The sequence below is a fragment of the Biomphalaria glabrata genome, chromosome 15 (assembly GCF_947242115.1).
Source record: "Biomphalaria glabrata chromosome 15, xgBioGlab47.1, whole genome shotgun sequence".
NCBI classification, from domain to species: Eukaryota; Metazoa; Mollusca; class Gastropoda; family Planorbidae; genus Biomphalaria; species Biomphalaria glabrata.
This window is the reverse complement of record NC_074725.1, coordinates 25,440,880-25,461,860: the sequence shown is the minus strand read 5'-3', so window position 1 is coordinate 25,461,860 and position 20,981 is coordinate 25,440,880. Positions and strand designations below refer to the sequence as shown.

The 20,981-nt window shown below is 38.3% G+C and overlaps 1 protein-coding gene across 2 annotated transcripts; it reads left to right on the top strand.

Annotated features, from left to right (window-relative positions):
* Positions 1-772: 772 nt before the first annotated feature.
* Positions 773-20,869, top strand: LOC106079982 (uncharacterized). 2 transcript variants are annotated; one of them, XM_013241258.2, is made up of 8 exons: positions 773-876; positions 978-1,194; positions 1,987-2,693; positions 7,994-8,053; positions 13,022-13,120; positions 13,979-14,172; positions 14,642-14,777; positions 17,143-20,869. In XM_013241258.2, exons 3-8 carry the CDS (start codon positions 2,108-2,110, stop codon positions 17,271-17,273), a joined length of 1,206 nt encoding a protein of 401 aa, XP_013096712.2. In that variant the 5' UTR covers positions 773-876; positions 978-1,194; positions 1,987-2,107; the 3' UTR covers positions 17,274-20,869. The 2 variants fall into 2 exon arrangements, with proteins under 2 accessions (XP_013096712.2, XP_055867672.1); XM_056011697.1 differs by having other exon boundaries at positions 785-876; positions 2,095-2,693.
* Positions 20,870-20,981: the final 112 nt, after the last annotated feature.

The window sequence follows — 20,981 nt, the reverse complement described above, 5'->3', positions numbered from 1 at the left end:
GCGCTTTGTCAGTCACATAATCGGTGTGGTCAGTCACATATTCAGTGATCTTTTTTTTTTATTAGGACAGCCTAACAGGAGATTCTCTCCCCTGGAGTGCTCTGAAGAGAGGGAAGAGTGTGGCAGCAGTTTCTGAAAGAGCTGAGGAAATTTCTGGAAGGTCGCGAGACCAGGGTCGGCTTTAGGCATAGGCAAAACTAGGCAGCCGCCTATAGTGACTTAGACATAGATTCTCCCGGGCCGTTCGGCGCATTCACCAAAATACGAAAAGTTTATTTGTTTTCAAGGTTTATAACATGCACACCGCTAGTTGAACGCTACGGAAATTTATAGACAAATACATTTCAGTTTGCTCACTTTGCCTAGGGCCTTCAATAAACTAAGGCCGGCTCTGGCAGGACACACACACACACACATACACAGTTTCGTGAACACTGCAGCCATCCTTATTCTTCTGCATTGAAGACAATGCCTTAGTGTCGAGTAAAATTTCCACTACAAAAATCGGGACCGTTGTTTGAAGTTCCGGTTTCGTTTTCTGCTAAATCTTTAGATCAACTTGGACTTCGGGACATCAATACATTGATTTCAATGGAGTGGTCAAAATTAGGTTAATTGAATATTTAGTGTGGAAAAAGTCAACATTCATCGTTACTGACTGGCTTGCATATATATATATATATATATATAAAACTTGAAATTAAGAAACTAATAGACCCCTCCCCCACCCCCTCTCTCTGCATCAACAGTTTCAAGCTCTTCCTTTTATTCATTTCCTTGCTAGTTGTGCACAGAATGTGCTGGTAGCTGAACGGCTGGCGGCCATTTTGCCTAGGTTATAAGCCTTACGTGCAGGGAATGCTGTGGTGGTCCAAGGTAAGGCTCGTAATGTCTAGGGTACAAATCTCAACCAGTTGTAAAACGAGCCTCCTAAGTTCTCCGACCAATCCAAACCCACCTCGTTTTTTTTTTCTCAGGTAGGCCTACTCTACAGATCTGGTATTAGAATAATAAAAAAAAAACAGGCAACCTGAGTTTACCTTTGACCTCCAAGACGCGGGAAAAAAGGCACTCCTCATTGCCCCCTTACCAACCTGGATCTAGGATTGGTTCTAACATCGAAGCATTTCAACTGGAGTATTAGAGTCCATTGGATGCTTGCACTGTGCACACAGAAAAAAGTTGTTTTCAAAGGTTGGTTTCTTTAACTTTTATTTTGCTTTACAACACTTTCTTTTCCTGTTTTTCTAATGCCTTTTTAGTCTGACATCTAGTTTTGTTATTGTGAGAATATGTATAATATTAAAATGTAACTAAAAATGAAATACATGCGGTATTTTTTGTTTCTTAATCTTGGTTTACTAAAAGTGTCGTAATACGAGATACCACTTGCAGACGTTACAGATCTAAATCTACATTATGTTCCTAAAAATAAAAAAAAAAGTTTTCTTTATGCGAGACTAAAGTCTAAGAATATTTATTTTTATATATTTTAATAACAACAGAATACTGCTTCAACTAAAAGTTTCCATTTGTATGTTGTGGTTTTTTTGTTTAGTTTTGTTTTTGTTCACTCTTGCTCCTCCTTATTACAACTAGATTTGTGCACACACCATAGTCTCTTATAGACTCTAATTCCATGTTGTATCGAGCTAATTCAAGAAGTCTTTACACTTCAACGAGAGAATCACGACGCGAAATGTTCTCTTTCTTTGTTCATACTCCAGATTCATAGCTATAATTTCTTATGAACTTTCTAGACTTCTGACCTTATTCTTACCTACATCTACATTGTTGTGTAAATGCTATTAAAATTAGCAATGACCAAATCTTTATTAAAACGTTAAAGATACGTCATTAAAAATTATTTTTAAAAAACTTTATCAACAACTTTTGCTAGTTACCAAATAAAATATTTCATCTCGGTATCTCTTTGCATTTCAAATGTATTTATTTGTATCCTTCGATCTGTTGTTTTCTGTACAGAAACATTTCAGTTTACAAGGAACAATGACAACGTGAAAGCTTGATTTGAACAGAAAACAAAAGTTATTTAATCTAAAAATAGCATATACTTCTCAATACTTTTTGAAGGCTACATTGGACAATGAACATAGACGACCACCAAATAGAGATAGAAGATGATTCTTCCCAGAGCCGACTGCTGCAAGAAACAAGCAGCATCTTTAGCACTGACTACACGGAACCATCTATTCGATGTGTTCAAAATGGCGACATAAAAACAACGGCATATCTCTTACAACGCCTCTTGGAGAAGCTATCTAGGGAAGGATTGCCGCCCCCAACCCTTGAGCCTTATAAAATTTCCAGAGATCTGTCAGACATCTATACAATGCCATATCAAGTCTCGGCTCCTAAACTTCCACCACGGCCAGATTCTTTGAAAAAGAAAAGTGTCCGTAAGAGTTATAACAACATGTTTAAGGTACTTCTTGTGGCCTGCATCTTCCTGGTCTTCTGCCTGATTGGTGTCATCTCTTTGGCCTTGAAGTTTTACTTGGACACAAACAGCTGTTCTATCAATGAGATAATTATCAGATATAATGAAACTGTAATGGGAGAGGAAAATCTAACGTCTACACAAATGCCTGTGACAGAATCTTTCAAAAGTACCGCCACCAAATCTACCCCAGAGATACATTGTTGTTGTGATATGTGCCGAAATGTACCAGGTAAAAATTTGTTTCATGTTTTTCATAATTCGTTTTTTTGTGTTTTTTTTTAAGACTCGATGTAAGTTTTGGGTTGAAAATAGACAATAGACTTGAGACATGAAGTGAAAAGAGCAGCATTTATTTCTAATCTGAATAACTTTCGTTTCATGCCCGTTTTTTTTTTTTACAAAGCTTAACTCAACTCGCTCTGTCTTTCTGTCCGTCTGGTGTATATAGCTCCTCCTTCGTGATCGAGTTCATAGAGTTTGGTGACTAGTTTACTTTAGTCTAATATAACAGGGGGGTTTAACCTCAAAATCCACTGGAGGGGTTTTGAATCCAAAACTCTCTGCGTGGGGTTTTAAACTCTCCCCCCCCCCTTTTGCTACGTTCAAAGAGTTGGTTTGATGCAGTTGGCATTGCAGTTGGGGTTTAAACTAAACTTCTCTTTGGTTGCGCTTGGGCAAGTGATGGTTTAAATGACCCCCTGGTTATGCCCATGGTTTCTACTAGTAAATCTTTACAAATACTTTCTTACATTAAACAAATAACCAACTCTCTCCAAATGATCAATTAGAATTATGACACTTCAAAGAGTGAATTTTGAAATTTCAGTATTGCAATGCGTATATATGATTTTTTGAAATATATTTAAAACTTAGTTCCAATAATTCCTTGTATATGGGGTGACCTCTTCATTTAACAGACTATTATTTCTGAAGTGGATTGGTGATGTCATTTTCAAGTATACTTTCTAATGGTCTGCAAGAAATGATAAATAATTGCAGTAAATGTTTTAGGCTATTTCTAAATGTTATGTTATAGTCATGAGACAAGTAAGACGTGAAAAAGTTGGAAAGTATCTATGTAAATCATCTAGAACAAGGGATCTCAAACTGATTGCCTGGTGTACCTCCTATTCATATGGTTTTTCTGTTTATGTTGTTGCTGTTGTGGTTTTAAAGTCAAATTAGCAAATATGGACCTAATAGAATTTGGTCGGCCGAAATTTCCCAATTATTCAGAATCCTAATTAAAGTAGACTATTCATATCCTCTTCGGTAACTCAGGGTGATATCTGTTGACATTATTTAATGTGACTCCTCTTGACATTACTGGTGAACAATGCATTCTAAAGGAAGATAAATGTATATTATAAAAAAAAAAGATTTTTATTTGTGCTGAAAGGGATCTGGTTCCAGGGCCACAGCTATACAGCTCAAGTATATGCTAGTAAAACTGCCCTCGAATCACTCGACCGAGTACAAGCACAGGCTCTACGGTTCATTTGTGGCACCTTTCGGACAAGCCCAACAAACGCCGCTGAAATTCTTACTAACGTGGCGCCCCTACACCTTAGGAGGGAGAGGGCAGTACTTTTGGCCTATGAGCGCTATAAAAGGGGCGACTCTAGGCTACCCACCTCTATATTAGTGCGTCAGTGGAGAGAGAGGAACCGCATTAAAATGCGATCGTTCCTCCACATAGCGGTCAATTTGTCAAAAACAGCTGGACTCTCCACTGACAGAGTACCTATCCGTAGAATTAGTACGTGCCCTCCGTGGAGGAGATTGCCGGCCCCACACATAAATTTGTCCCTGGTAGAACAAGAGGGAGCCACTAAGAGGCGATTAACACCTGCCATACTACAAAATTTGGCCTCCATAACATTAAAAACCTTCCCATCAGATGCCATTTTCTGTTATACTGATGGGTCGGTAATGAGGGACCCCGACAGATCGGGGTATGGGGCCCTTATAGACTACCCCGACCGGATTGAACCAGATCGGCTCTCTGGCCCATGCGGCTACGCCGCATGCTCCATGGACGCTAAGCTTACAGGGATAACTCGGGCGTTCGAGGCCATTAGGGCCCGAATGCTCCAACGCGAGACTAGCGCCACTACGGTGGTGCTAGTCACCGACTCTCGCTCCAGTCTCCAAGCTACGGGTGGCGGCGGGGGAGGGTCGCCCGTAATAGAAGAGGCAATCGGCGCCGCAGATAACATCCGCCTAGCTATTGGAGCTGTCGTTTTTATGCAGTGGGCGCCTTCACATTGCGGCGTGAGGGGCAATGAAACGGCAGACGCCCTCGCAAGGGAGGGTGCAATGGCAGCCACACACCTCGAAGCACCAAGCACGTACTTACAAGTAACGGCACAAATCCGAGCACTCATTCATGAGAAGTGGTTAAAGTCCTGGGAGGAATCCGACAGAGCACGTGGTGTCTGGCAGCTCATGCGTCACCCAGATCGCGACGATCCATGGTGGCGACTGAAGAAGTCAGAGCATACAATAGTTGCGCAGTGCAGGACGGAACACTGTCCTATTGGGGCATACTTTGCCCGGTTCCGCACTAACTATGACTCCCGTTGCCGTCACTGTGGAGAGAGCGTCGAAACAGTGTCGCATGTCTTGTACGAGTGTCCCCAGCTCCGCGAGCTAAGGGGGGACTTGCCTGTGCCGGACGGCTAAGTTTCTTGCCAGAGCACTACGGGAGGAAAGTCCTTCCTGCTCTGATTTTTCAATAGGAGTTCATCTCAGGTTCCAGGGCCACTTTCCTCAGTCCGCCTTAGTTTGGAGTTCATAGCCTTAGTTTCGTGTTCATAGCCTTAGTTTCGGGTTCATAGCCTTAGTTTCGGGTTCATAGCCTTAGTTTCGTGTTCATAGCCTTAGTTTCGGGTTCATAGCCTTAGTTTCGGGTTCATAGCCTTAGTTTCGGGTTCATAGCCTTAGTTTCGGGTTCATAGCCTTAGTTTCGTGTTCATAGCCTTAGTTTCGGGTTCATAGCCTTAGTTTCGGGTTCATAGCCTTAGTTTCGGGTTCATAGCCTTAGTTTCGGGTTCATAATCTTCTTCTGAGATTTAAAACTATTTCAAAAATATTTTAAGCTTACTGGCTGCTTACTTTCCTTCTACACTATAAGTGTTGCGACGCAGTAGATTGACATATTTTACAATCACACATTTTAATACATTAACTATATTTATCCTATCTAATGAATCCTATTTAGAGTAGACTTACAAAAGAAACAACAAATGAATGTACACAATGAATGTTGTCTCGGTTCATTAGAACTTCGATAATTCAATAAAATAACATAAAACGCTGATGATACTTAAAACCTAGATCAGAATTAAAAAAAGAAAAGATGACAAAGTTGGTATTCCATACACTGATTATCCGCCACACACATAGCGAATTTGTAATAGTGACTTCCCTGTTCTCATGAAGAAATTTTTTATTTTCATAATCACCCCAAGAAATTCTAGGATCAAATGAGAATCTCAACTTCCACTGAACACCAACTTTTCATGACATCTCTTCACCATCTTCCCATGACATCTCTTCACCATCTTCCCATGATATCTCTTCACAAACTTCTCATGACATCTCTTCACCATCTTCCCATGACATCTCTTCACCAACTTCTTATGACATCTCTTCACTAACTTCTCATGACATCTCTTCACCATCTTCCCATGACATCTCTTCACCAACTTCTCATGACATCTCTTCACCAACTTCTCATGACATCTCTTCACCATCTTCCCATGACATCTCTTCACCAACTTCTCATGACATCTCTTCACCAACTTCTCATGACATCTCTTCACCAACTTCTCATGACATCTCTTCACCAACTTCTCATGACATCTCTTCACCAACTTCTCATGACATCTCTTCACCAACTTCTCATGACATCTCTTCACCATCTTCCCATGATATCTCTTCACCAACTTCTCATGACATCTCTTCACCATCTTCCCATGATATCTCTTCACCAACTTCTCATGACATCTCTTCACCATCTTCCCATGACATCTCTTCACCAACTTCTCATGACATCTCTTCACCAACTTCTCATGACATCTCTTCACCATCTTCCCATGATATCTCTTCACCAACTTCTCATGACATCTCTTCACCATCTTCCCATGACATCTCTTCACCAACTTCTCATGACATCTCTTCACCAACTTCTCATGACATCTCTTCACCAACTTCTCATGACATCTCTTCACCAACTTCTCATGACATCTCTTCACCATCTTCCCATGACATCTCTTCACCATCTTCCCATGACATCTCTTCACTAACTTCCCATGACAACTCTTCACCAACTTCTCATGACATCTCTTCACCAACTTCTCATGACATCTCTTCACCAACTTCTCATGACATCTCTTCACCATCTTCCCATGACATCTCTTCACCAACTTCTCATGACATCTCTTCACTATCTTCCCATGACATCTCTTCACCAACTTCTCACGACATCTCTTCACTAACATCTCATGACATCTCTTCACTAACTTCTCATGACATCTCTTCACCATCTTCCGATGACATCTCTTCACCATCTTCCCATGACATCTCTTCACCAACTTCTCATGACATCTCTTCACCAACTTCTCATGACATCTCTTCACCAACTTCTCATGACATCTCTTCACTAACCTCTTATGACATCTCTTCACCAACTTCTCATGACATCTCTTCACCAACTTCTCATGACATCTCTTCACCAACTTCTCATGACATCTCTTCACTAACCTCTTATGACATCTCTTCACCAACTTCTCATGACATCTCTTCACCAACTTCCCATGACATCTCTTCACCAACTTTCCATGACATCTCTTTAAAATGTGGAAGTGTCCTGCATGGTCTTGAAAACAAATGCCTTGCTTTAGTCACATGCTAAGTAGTTGTTGTACCCTCCTTTACCCTATTTCCCATGTTTAAAACACTCTGAAGACAAGACTGAAATATACGTCTATGAAATGTAGGATACATAGGACATAGAGCAGGGTTGCAGCAAGTAGCATTGCAAAATTCAATTATCATATTAGCGGTAATTCTGTTCTTTTTTTTTAAAACAGACAGCGCCAAACTACCATTTTTTTATTTCTAAAAAGGTTTCTTTGAATATGCATGCAGACATTGAAAACAAAGTACCAAAAGTAATGTTGCACTTTTTTTTTTGCAGCATATGGTTCTGTTAAATCAAATTTTAAAAAATCGTTGAATTTAGTTTTCAAGGTCTAAATCTACAGACAGAAAGCAAAAAAAAAAACAACAACAAAAAACAATCTTAATATGTAAGTCTTTAAAAACAAAAACAAGTCAATAAATTTAAAAACTGTTTCTTTTACAATTACATACCGGCTATGATGTCTTAGCATAAAACATTTGGAAATAAACTATATATCAGATTTGTACAGAACTAATTTGTCCATAAAATGTGAATTCATCAAATGTTGTGTTCGTTGTTTTCATTTCTCCATCACATGATCTGTTATTTCTGTTTTCTAGTCAATCAAGATCGATCAAGAGGTCAATTAAATCGCATGGCATCAATATCTACTCCATTTGGTAATTATTTTTTCACAGCATTTACTATTTCTGAAATAAATTTTTAGTATTTACTTTTGAACACAACACTCTACTTGAAGTTATATAGTGGAAATTTAAAAATCTCCATTAAAAACATAAATGATATTCCCATTGAAAACACAAGAGCTGATTCGTATTTACAAAGTTTATATCAACTCTCTGTCTGTCTATTTGTCTGTCTGGTAAAAAGTTTGTACACGTTATTTCTCCCTCTCACAATCTCGAATCACGTTGATATTGTACACAATTATTCATTATCATAGACAAGGCATAAAGCAATTTAAAAAATTACCAATTAGTAAATGATTACATTTAATTAATTAATTAATTTTGTTTGATACCAACAATGGGAATTAGACCTTCAGTATTAACAGATATGACAAAATATGTTGGGTTTGGTCCCCTTAGATAATTGTATACGTTATTTCTACCTCACCCATTCTCGGATGCAGTTGAAACTTTTCAAGAATTATTTATTGTACCAAACAAAACATGATTCCATTTAAAAATTAACCATTTAGTCGATTAATTATTGGTAATTAATTATTTTGTTAAATAATACTTAGTATCTCCTACATTATAGAAAGATATAGGCCTAGTTGTAAGTGCGGACCTTTCCATTATTAGATAAGCTTTGCTTTTTAAAAAAGGATTTATTTTTTCATTTCTTTTACAAAGCATCTACCGAATTAAAAATCTACGTCCATTTTATCTTTGATATGTACGAAAAATAGACATTACTTGTCGACCGGCGGCGTAGTATACGCCGTTATTTTGCAGGGCCGCCTTAGGCCACTGCAACCTAAGCGACCGCACTGGGCCCCGAAATTGCAAAATATACGAAAAAGTCCTTAAATATACGGAAATATATAGACAATTTGTATACGAATGTATTACTTACTAGTCGACCGGCGGCGTAGCATACGCCGCTATTTTAGAGGGCAGGCCATAGGCCACTGCAACCTATGCGACCGCACTGGGCCCCGCACTTTTATAGGACACGCACTAATTCAAAGTGTATAAATTATTAAATTAAATATTGTATAACTTATAACAGATTTCCCGCGCACTCCTGTCGATTTACTACGTGCTTCTGGAAATCTCCCGAAATTGCAAAGGATACAAAAGTCCTTAAAATATTCGGAATATATAGACAAAAATTGTCATTTTGGGGTGTCATTCAATATGGAAAACGCCAATCCTACGCGCGATAAATAAAAACGGCGTTATGCATTAGCCGTAATTGTGTAATCTGGTGAAAGAAGCTTCTCGCGCCTCAAACTTGAGGTCAACATTCTCAAAGATAGAAACATTTGGTAATTCTTGCTATTGAGCGTGATCTATGTAGAAAACAGAATTATTATGATATACTGTATGACTTTGCTACACGCAAGGCTCGTAAAGTAATCCTGTACGTAGTAAAGAATGAATAAAATGCATAGTCGAATTTATTTTCTAATACCTCTTATTATCCACTTATTATCCGCTTCCTTACCCAAACTTGGCCTCGCGAAATCCGTTTCGCATAGGGCCCCACAATGGTTAAGTCCGGCCCTGCTATTTAGTGACGGGTGAACATACATAGTAGATTGATTGTTCTCTTTCCATGACTTCTTGTAAAATGTTTGTAAAATGTTTTAAATGTCTCGGATGTTCCTTCAGAGTTGAAGATAGTTTACTTCCTAGTCCAAACCTCCCGCAGGACGAAGGGGGATGGGATCGGGCAGGGTTTGAACGACAGTCCAGCACGCAAACCGCACGACCAGGCAGCCATCCGAAGTCACGGGTGAATACTACTTGTTCTCCACCCCCTCTTGTTTTTTCATGTGGTAACTCTATTCGCAGTAATAAAAAAGGGATCTTTTCTTTACTTCTTCTTCTTCTCGTCCAAACTGTTGAGCTATAAAGAGAGTTATATATATAGATAGGAAATTCCAATATTTGTATCACAGTGTATAAATGTCCACTCCACAAATCTACATTATTTAAACAATATTGATTAAATATAGCATGAGGAATATTTGAAATCCAGCACAATTCGAACATATTTTATTTTCTTACAAAGTCACTTGAACCCAATACATTTTATTTTCCTATTTAAAAAATATCATAAAGGCACATTATTTTATGCATGCAGTGTATTGGGTGATAAGTTCTTACTGCAGTATTGATTGTTTTTAAAGTATTATCTATGTGTCTACCAGACATTTCCGTCAACCTTACATTTGTTTCATAGACCTCCAGCCAGTCAGTGGACACTACATTTGTTTCATAGACCTCCAGCAGTCAGGGGACACTACATTTGTTTCATAGACCTCCAGCCAGTCAGTGGACACTACATTTGTTTCATACACTTCCAGCCAGTCAGGGGACACTACATTTGTTTCATAGACCTCCAGCAGTCAGGGGACACTACATTTGTTTCATAGACCTCCAGCAGTCAGGGGACACTACATTTGTTTCATAGACCTCCAGCAGTCAGGGGACACTACATTTGTTTCATACACTTCCAGCCAGTCAGGGGACACTACATTTGTTTCATAGACCTCCAGCAAGTCAGGGGACACTACATTTGTTTCATAGACCTCCAGCAGTCAGGGGACACTACATTTGTTTCATAGACCTCCAGCAGTCAGGGGACACTACATTTGTTTCATAGACCTCCAGCCAGTCAGGGGACACTACATTTCTTTCATAGACCTCCAGCCAGTCAGGGGACACTACATTTCTTTCATAGACCTCCAGCCTGTCAGTGGACACTACATTTGTTTCATAGACCTCCAGCAGTCAGGAGACACTACATTTGTTTCATAGACCTCCAGCAGTCAGGAGACACTACATTTGTTTCATAGACCTCCAGCCAGTCAGTGGACACTACATTTGTTTCATAGACCTCCAGCAGTCAGGAGACACTACATTTGTTTCATAGACCTCCAGCAGTCAGGAGACACTACATTTGTTTCATAGACCTCCAGCCAGTCAGTGGACACTACATTTGTTTCATAGACCTCCAGCCAGTCAGTGGACACTACATTTGTTTCATAGACCTCCAGCCAGTCAGGGGATACTACATTTGTTTCATAGACCTCCAGCCAGTCAGGGGATACTACATTTGTTTCATAGACCTCCAGCCAGTCAGTGGACACTACATTTGTTTCATAGACCTCCAGCCAGTCAGTGGACACTACATTTGTTTCATAGACCTCCAGCCAGTCAGTGGACACTACATTTGTTTCATAGACCTCCAGCCAGTCAGGGGATACTACATTTGTTTCATAGACCTCCAGCCAGTCAGGGGATACTACATTTGTTTCATAGACCTCCAGCCAGTCAGTGGACACTACATTTGTTTCATAGACCTCCAGCCAGTCAGGGGACACTACATTTGTTTCATAGACCTCCAGCAGTCAGGGGACACTACATTTGTTTCATAGACCTCCAGCCAGTCAGTGGACACTACATTTGTTTCATAGACCTCCAGCAAGTCAGTTGACACTACATTTGTTTCATAGACCTCCAGCCAGTCAGGGGACACTACATTTGTTTCATAGACCTCCAGCAGTCAGGGGACACTACATTTGTTTCATAGACCTCCAGCAGTCAGGGGACACTACATTTGTTTCATAGACCTCCAGCCAGTCAGGGGACACTACATTTGTTTCATAGACCTCCAGCCAGTCAGGGGACACTACATTTGTTTCATAGACCTCCAGCCAGTCAGGGGACACTACATTTGTTTCATAGACCTCCAGCCAGTCAGGGGACACTACATTTGTTTCATAGACCTCCAGCCAGTCAGTGGACACTACATTTGTTTCATAGACCTCCAGCCAGTCAGTGGACACTACATTTGTTTCATAGACCTCCAGCCAGTCAGTGGACACTACATTTGTTTCATAGACCTCCAGCAGTCAGGGGACACTACATTTGTTTCATAGACCTCCAGCCAGTCAGGGGACACTACATTTGTTTCATAGACCTCCAGCCAGTCAGGGGACACTACATTTGTTTCATAGACCTCCAGCCAGTCAGGGGACACTACATTTGTTTCATAGACCTCCAGCCAGTCAGGGGACACTACATTTGTTTCATAGACCTCCAGCCAGTCAGTGGACACTACATTTGTTTCATAGACCTCCAGCCAGTCAGGGGACACTACATTTGTTTCATAGACCTCCAGCCAGTCAGGGGACACTACATTTGTTTCATAGACCTCCAGCAGTCAGGGGACACTACATTTGTTTCATAGACCTCCAGCCAGTCAGCGGACATTACATTTGTTTCATAGACCTCCAGCCAGTCAGGGGACACTACATTTGTTTCATAGACCTCCAGCCAGTCAGTGGACACTACATTTGTTTCATAGACCTCCAGCCAGTCAGTGGACACTACATTTGTTTCATAGACCTCCAGCCAGTCAGGGGACACTACATTTGTTTCATAGACCTCCAGCCTGTCAGTGGACACTACATTTGTTTCATAGACCTCCAGCCAGTCAGTGGACACTACATTTGTTTCATAGACCTCCAGCCAGTCAGGGGACACCTCATTTGTTTCATAGACCTCCAGCCAGTCAGTGGACACTACATTTGTTTCATAGACCTCCAGCCAGTCAGTGGACACTACATTTGTTTCATAGACCTCCAGCCAGTCAGGGGACACTACATTTGTTTCATAGACCTCCAGCCAGTCAGGGGACACTACATTTGTTTCATAGACCTCCAGCCAGTCAGGGGACACTACATTTGTTTCATAGACCTCCAGCCAGTCAGGGGACACTACATTTGTTTCATAGACCTCCAGCCTGTCAGGATATTACTTTTGTTTACCCCTACAAAAACAGTGACACTTTTACAAATCCACTTTAAACTTAAGATTTGAATGAAATTATTTGTTATATCATCTCTTATTTTATGATCTCTCTCTCTCTCTCTCTCTCTAATGTAGCTAACTTTGATTCGAGCCGACAAAGTGGTAACGATGTGTGTGTGTTTGGCTCAGCGTGTGCTCGTGTTGGCATACAAATCCCTGACGATTTAAAACAATGTAAGTTGATGATGTTAGTAAGTAGGTTTTGACCGTCTCGCAAGAAATAGATTTGTTGTTATTTCAATTCTAGACTCAAGAAAAAAAAAAGACTAAAATCAAGTTTATGTTTAATAATTAACATCTGGCTAATTATTCGCAGATATCTGTATAAGTGTTTACAGCAGGGACTTCATTTGCAGTTTATCCAACAGTCTTCGAAGCTTCAATGTTATTTAGTATCTCCTATAATTAATAGCTCAAAAGATTTCGTAACCTGAGAGAGACATGTCTGGGTTCTCAGTTTAAAAAATTGAGATTGAATGTTGTTTTTCTGAAGTGATGTTTGTTAAAGCAAATGACCATTGGTCATTTTGCTGGACGGGTTATGATAATTTCATTCAATATGAATCACAGATAATTTTGATTGAACTGTGGCATAATTTTTTAGCATTTTTGAACTCTAAAAAGTAACTTAACTCTAATATTAATACTTAACGTTAAATTAAGGTGACTAGTCGTCCCCTTCTTTGATCGCCTGTCCCACAGTAAAGTGTCCAGGCGGCACGTCCTATGTCCCATTTTCATGTTAAAACTTTCTCTTAGTCATGTTTCTATTTCAATAAATGATTTAGTGTTTAGAGTATTGATTACAAATATTGTCTCGGACAATCCTTTTCTTTTTTACAACCATTGGGCCAATTGTTGACTAACAAGAGACCATGTCGAAATGATAGATTCATTCTGCATTCTTAAACTTTGTGTATGTGTGCTAAATTAGATGATACATGTGTATGTGTGCTAAGTTAAACGATACATGTGTATGTGTGTTAAGTTAGATGATACATGTGTATGAAGAGATATTCTTGTCTCTTGTAGGTGCAGATCTATCAGACGAGCGTGGTATACTTTTGAACGACTCTCTGGACACTAGACAAAGACAGAACAGGAAAGGCATCATAGTCCACAATAACAGTTCTCTGGATATCAAAATCGATGGCACCTACATGGTTCAATCCAGACTCGCCTACAATCCAAACTGTTCATCTATTTGTCCGTCAAGTCAACAGCATGTAAGTAACTCTTGTTGCAATCAATTCACTTCAAATCTAGTCATTAATAAAACAACGTTAATGGAACAAGCCTCTAGTGTAGAACACTAGCACAATTTGTTAAATAACTTGTCCAACTGGAAACTAGTCTTTTCATAGGAGTTTCTTCCTTCACATTGGCGCGCTTCATTTGAAAAGACCAAACATACAATTACGAAAAAAAATTACAATAGCATAAATAAGATCCATATAATAGCAAACAGTTTAGACTCTAATCTAGATACATGAGCTGTGCTACTAATCCCCAATGATATAGATTGCGTGCATCTTGCACACTCTAACCCTACTGACTGTGAATTCAGAAAAAAAAAGTCTAAATCTAAAATAAAAAAATAAATAAAAAACTTAAGCGCATCAGTATCAAATCAAACAATTTCACAGTAATTTCAATGCTCATTACTTTAATGAAACTTTTCAATTTTTCATCTAGAATTTTGTCCACAAAGTACTGGTCTATCGTATTCGAGACAGACATAATACGCAAAAAGATGAAAAAATAGAACTCTTGCGAGGTGAACAGAAATGTTGCGATGACTGTAGCAATCATTCAGGAATCAGTTACGTCAGTAAGTACTTGTGTTGCTGGACTTCTTACATTGATGCATGCCAAAAGCTCATCTCCTATTAGAAGGTCCTCTGTTATTGTTATAACTTTTATTTTAGGAATCATTTGTTATACTTTAGAAACCTGTTTTAGGAAAAGTTTTAAATGATATATTAATACAAACAATGTTTTGACTGAGAAGCATGGGCGTAGCCAGGGGGGGGGTTTGGGGTTCAACCCCCCCCCCCCGAAATGAAATCCCCAAGTTAGTGAATGATTTTTTGCTTTGATTTTGTTGAGATTTTAATACTAAACCATCAATTGCCCCAGCACAACCAATGGGGTTTTGAGTTTAAAACCCCTTACCAGGGGGTTTTGAGTTTAAAACCCCCTACTAGGGGTTTTGAGTTTTAAACCCCCTACTTGGGGTTTTTGCAGTTACCCCCCCTCTTCTATAAAACAAAACAAAAATGCAAACGAAAATCCCCTATTTCCAAGAGCATAGTTAAGGGAGATTTTTATTTTAAAACCCCCTCCAAAATTTACGATAAACACCCTCTTCAATATAAAAAAAAGTTAATTACGCACTCAAAATGTTATGAGCGTAGCTAAATGGGTTTTGACTTTTAGTTTTTAGTTTAAACCCCACTTCAGCGGGGTTTGAAGGTAAAAAATACCTCTTTAATAATAAAAACAAAGCAAATTATACACTCAAAATGTTTTGAGTGTAGTCAAAGGGGTTTTGAGTTTAAACTCCCCTCCAGTGGAGTTTGAAGCTAAAAAGTACCTCTTCAATATAAATAAAAGCAAATTACTCACACTAAAATCTACGAACGCAGCCAAAGGGGTTTTGAGTTTAAACTCCCCGCTAGGGGGGTTTGAGGCTAAAAAAAACATCTTCAGTGTAAGAAAAAAAGCAAATTACGCACTAAAAATGCTATGAGCGTTGCCAAAAGGGGTTTTGAGTTTAAACCCCCATTCAGAGGGGTTTAATGCTAAAAATATCTCTTCAATATAAAATAAAAAAGCAAATTACACACTAAAATTATTTGAGCGTAGCTAATCCAATCGGGGGTTTTGAGTTTAAACCCCTCTTCTAAAGATGGCGTTTGTTTAAAGTTTAAAACCCCTCCAGATTGTTTTGAGTTTAAGATCCCCCTACAGAGCATTTTGAGGTGGAAAACCCCCAACAGATGATTTTGACGATAACACTTCTCTTTTCGATATAAAATCTAAAGCAAACTACAGTCACTTAATTCCAAGAGCGTATTCAAGAGTGGTTACACATTTTACCAGTGGCAGGGCTCCCTTAATAAACTGTAGTGAATAGTCATCTGCCGAAATTGAAAAACACTAAATGTGGCGCAACAAAGATGGCTAAGACAGATTTTAGTTGTCATTTATAGAGATCGGGTTTAAATCAAGGAAATCCTATGCCGAACTGGGAGTCGACCCTTTAGTAAGATTGTGAGAGAGCGACGCATGAGGTTTGCGGGACATGTTCTCCGACAAAATGAATTACGCATAAGAAGAGTTGCAATGATATCCTAGTACAACTTGACGCCACTCATTCATTGAGGTCCTCATGGCAGGTGGGAAGCGGCTTCAGACATTACCAGTGACAGATTTTTATGGAAACAGCTTGACGTCAAATGCTCCGAACGGCGCGGTAGGGTCTAAGTCAGTAAGAATAGCACATTAGGTTTTTGAAATAAAACTTTTTAATAGCAGGAAAATGCACTGTAGATACCTCAGAATATGCATTTTGTTGGCTTTCAATATCAGAAATAGTGCTTGGCGGCGGGGCTTCGCCCCGCGCTGAGGGAGCTCCTAGCGCTTCCCCAGACCCCCTTGCTAGTATTGGCGGGGAATCTACAATTTTCCCACTAACTCATGGAAGAACCTATTCTAGGGCACAATAAACGTCTTCCGAAAGAATGAAGGGTCAGAATGCAATAAAGATTATTTACACACACACACATAAATACATATTAAAAAGAAAAAAATCCCCCCCCAAACCCCCCCCCCCCCGACAAAAATCCTGGCTACGCCCATGCTGAGAAGTATATCAGTACAATAAAAACAACAACTAACCAATAATAAGCCCCACAGTTTGTATACTTCTGAGTATTGTTACAGAATAATTTCACACATATATCTAGGCTTAGAAATGTCGAATCAACTAGAGCAGGCTGTTAACAAAAACATTTAAGACAAGGCAGACCAGAAACCACATTGCAGTGTAATCCTTTCATTGTAAACAAAAAAAAAACTTGAAATGTTTTGTCCGATATTGTTTTGAGTAGCAGACATCTATTAATAGCATAGAAAATTGTGTTTCAATGTTTCACACCTGTTTGATATATGATTATATTCTCTTCCTCCAGGGGGCATCTTCCAGCTTTTGAGAAGCGATGACGTATACATCAAAACCACAGGCCAAGAACTGATCAAGTACAATCACATCTCTTCTTACTTAGAAGTTGTCCTGCTCAAAGAAGGTCTAGAAGATCCATAAAAGAACAAAATTTAAATCTAGATTTATAGTGACTCGTCTGTTTAGCTATGATCTCCAATTTATTGTAGAACCCCTTAACGAGTTGGCTAAGATTTGTACAAGGGAAGGAATTGTTATATTTCTAAATGAAACATTTTTTCTTCAGAAATGACAACATAAAACATTCAACTGTGATATGATAACAAGTTGTTGTTTTTTAATTACATTTCGTAACACTGGTCCAGTCTAAACAAAAGAATACAAGACTGTTCATGGCATAATATAATTTTTTTTTTTTTTATTTTAAATTTTAAGATTAAAAAAAACAAAAACTTCATATGTCTATCTGTGATTTCACTATTCTGTTATGGTAGTGGTGGTGGACTAAGCCCTATAGACAATAAGTCATGTTTATGTTGGATATGACTGTCGTGTGGGTCTATACGACTAACAACTGAATCAATATAGTCGATGTGTGCCTATGATGTATGGTTCAGGTCTTGACTTTTCAATATGGTACGTACCAATGTGCTGGAATCTTTTTGACCTTTGATTAAAACGTAAGTAATAGTGCGCTAATGTATAGCTTGCCTTTATTTGATATATACAATACATTATAAGCAAGCAACCAATGTCACGTGTTTAAAACATGCTGATTATCAAATAAGCTTATCTTCAATACATGTGCATTTTGCTAGTTTACAGCTTCTCTTATACTAAGATATTTGCCTGCTGTAAAGTAGCATGTTTTCTTTGTCTTTCGTAAATGTAATTAATTTTGTGTACATAAAATAGGCGTGGACTGATTTATGTATTTAGACAACACTTGTGTCTTGGTCTATGTTAACTAACAGTTTATGTATATCTATAGCTTCTCACTGGTTTAGGACATTTATAAACCAATTGTTAGCAATGCATTTATTGACCAATGTGTTGATTGGTAGTAACCAAGGCTTCTCTTTTTACTAATGTTTCTATACTACAAAAAAGAGGACTGGATATATGAAACAGATAAATGTAAATATTAAGTAAATATGTATATAAACACCCTTGCTGTGTTCATTAGACCAGGTGCTAATGAGTATTATTTACCTGGACCCTAGGTTTTCTGACTCTACTTTTTAAAATTGTTTATATAGTATAAGTATATTGTTATTTTTGTTAACATTCCTTAGAATCAATATTCCTGCCACTTCTTGTTTTATTGTATTGAATCACTGCAATGTACAGAAGACTCACTCTAATAGAAAACAAACTTTGACATGTAACATTTTAAATCCAAATTCTTGTGATGATAAAACCTCAATAAAAAGAGTACTGTAGGTTTTGTACACAAGAAGGTTGAGTCAAACTGATATTTAAAACTCTTGTTTAGAAAGAAAGCTTTAAAATGATTCTTTTTCAAATTGAATTACACTTCTGATTCAACTTGATTTAAATTATCATTGAAAATGTATTTAGGAACTTAAATACCGAAAAAATTGTTGTTTTTTTCAAATTAAAAACTTCTTAAAATGACTTAATACTTTTGAAGATTCCACCCATTTCCTCTCTCCACTGTAGGTTTATGTTGTTCATTTCCTCTCTTCACTGTAGGTATATGTTGTTCATTTCCTCTCTACACTATAGGTTTATGTTGTTCATTTCCTCTCTACACTGTAGGTTTATGTTGTTCATTTCCTCTCTACACTGTAGGTTTATGTTGTTCATTTCCTCTCTCCACTGTAGTTTTATGTTGTTCATTTCCTCTCTACACTGTAGGTTTATGTTGTTCATTTCCTCTCTACACTGTAGGTTTATGTTGTTCATTTCCTCTCTCCACTGTAGGTTTATGTTGTTCATTTCCTCTCTACACTATAGGTTTATGTTGTTCATTTCCTCTCTCCACTGTAGGTTTATGTTGTTCATTTCCTCTCTACACTGTAGGTTTATGTTGTTCATTTCCTCTCTACACTATAGGTTTATGTTGTTCATTTCCTCTCTCCACTGTAGTTTTATGTTGTTCATTTCCTCTCTACACTGTAGGTTTATGTTGTTCATTTCCTCTCTACACTGTAGGTTTATGTTGTTCATTTCCTCTCTCCACTGTAGTTTTATGTTGTTCATTTCCTCTCTACACTGTAGGTTTATGTTGTTCATTTCCTCTCTACACTGTAGGTTTATGTTTTTCATTTCCTCTCTACACTGTAGGTTTATGTTGTTCATTTCCTCTCTCCACTGTAGGTTTATGTTGTTCATTTCCTCTCTACACTGTAGGTTTATGTTGTTCATTTCCTCTCTCCACTGTAGTTTTATGTTGTTCATTTCCTCTCTACACTGTAGGTTTATGTTGTTCATTTCCTCTCTACACTGTAGGTTTATGTTGTTAATTTCCTCTCTACACTGTAGGTTTATGTTGTTCATTTCCTCTCTACACTGTAGTTTTATGTTGTTCATTTCCTCTCTACACTGTAGGTTTATGTTGTTCATTTCCTCTCTACACTGTAGTTTTGGGCTAAGTGCGCTTGAACTTGGCTTGCCTTGGCTACCTAGAAGGGGGCTCGAGGTTCGACACCCGACTCGGGCAGAGTTGTGTTTACTGAGCGCCAAAAGGCAGCACGGAAAACCAACTCCTAGATACCCCCTCCCCCCCCCCCACTGGTCCACAAATGAGATTGGACCAAAGCGCTCTGAGCATGCTATAAGCATGAAAGTAGCGCAATATAAAAGCTATAATAATAATATCCTCACTACACTGTAGGTGTATGTTGTTCATCACTTATAAGAGACATTTTGTTTTGTTTAATTGCATAGATTGTACTTTTGAAGCATTTATTGCATGGTAAGCATTTAACTGGTATTCCAGTATTTAGTACCATTTTCGGTTGAGTTTTTATAACTTGATAAGTTACACTAACTAATGTGGGCATTATGGGGTGGGTCAAACCGTATTCTATTTGACTCGAGATGTCTTCCCGTTCATCAGTCTGTGAATGCGCTTTGTTTTATTTTTGCATTTATTTTCCACACATTCTGTATGTCAAACACTTTATATTGTAAATACAAATACCATATACTTTTATACAAGTTCTTGTATTTAATCCACCAGATTGGAAAAGGCGTTAATGTTAATGTTTGTCTTAGATTTAGATCTATGTTTTATACGACCCTGGGCTCCTCTTGTTATACTCCACTGTGTCTTGAGTCTATTCAATGTCTCTAAGATGTTTCTAGTTCAAAACAAATTGTATAGTTTCTTCTTTCAAATCCTTGCAAACTTAACACGCCTGATCTGCTGTCGAGGACAAACGCTGACGGCGAAAAGTAAATATAAATTGACCACCTGCGGACAATGGTTTTGCTTGCCCTGGATGTGTCAAATATGTAGGTCACAGCTGGGACTGCGCAGCCATGGGAACTACTGCATTTCTCACTGATCTTCCGACTCGAAGACTAGCCTTATTGTTATTATTATTATAATTGCAACGAAATAGTGATCTAAACCATGATCTATTTCTATCAACCATTGTGTTCAAAAATATTTTTTTACTTTTATATATTTTATACTTACGAAAATTCAATTTAACTATTTTTAAATACTTAATGTTTAATAAAAAAAATCATTTGTCAACATGAAACGATATTTCTTAATATTGTGTTACTAGTTTTTGTTTACTAATTATTTACTAAATATTTAATCAAATTTAAAAATCATTTATATGTTTTCAAAGGATTTTATAATAATTGAAA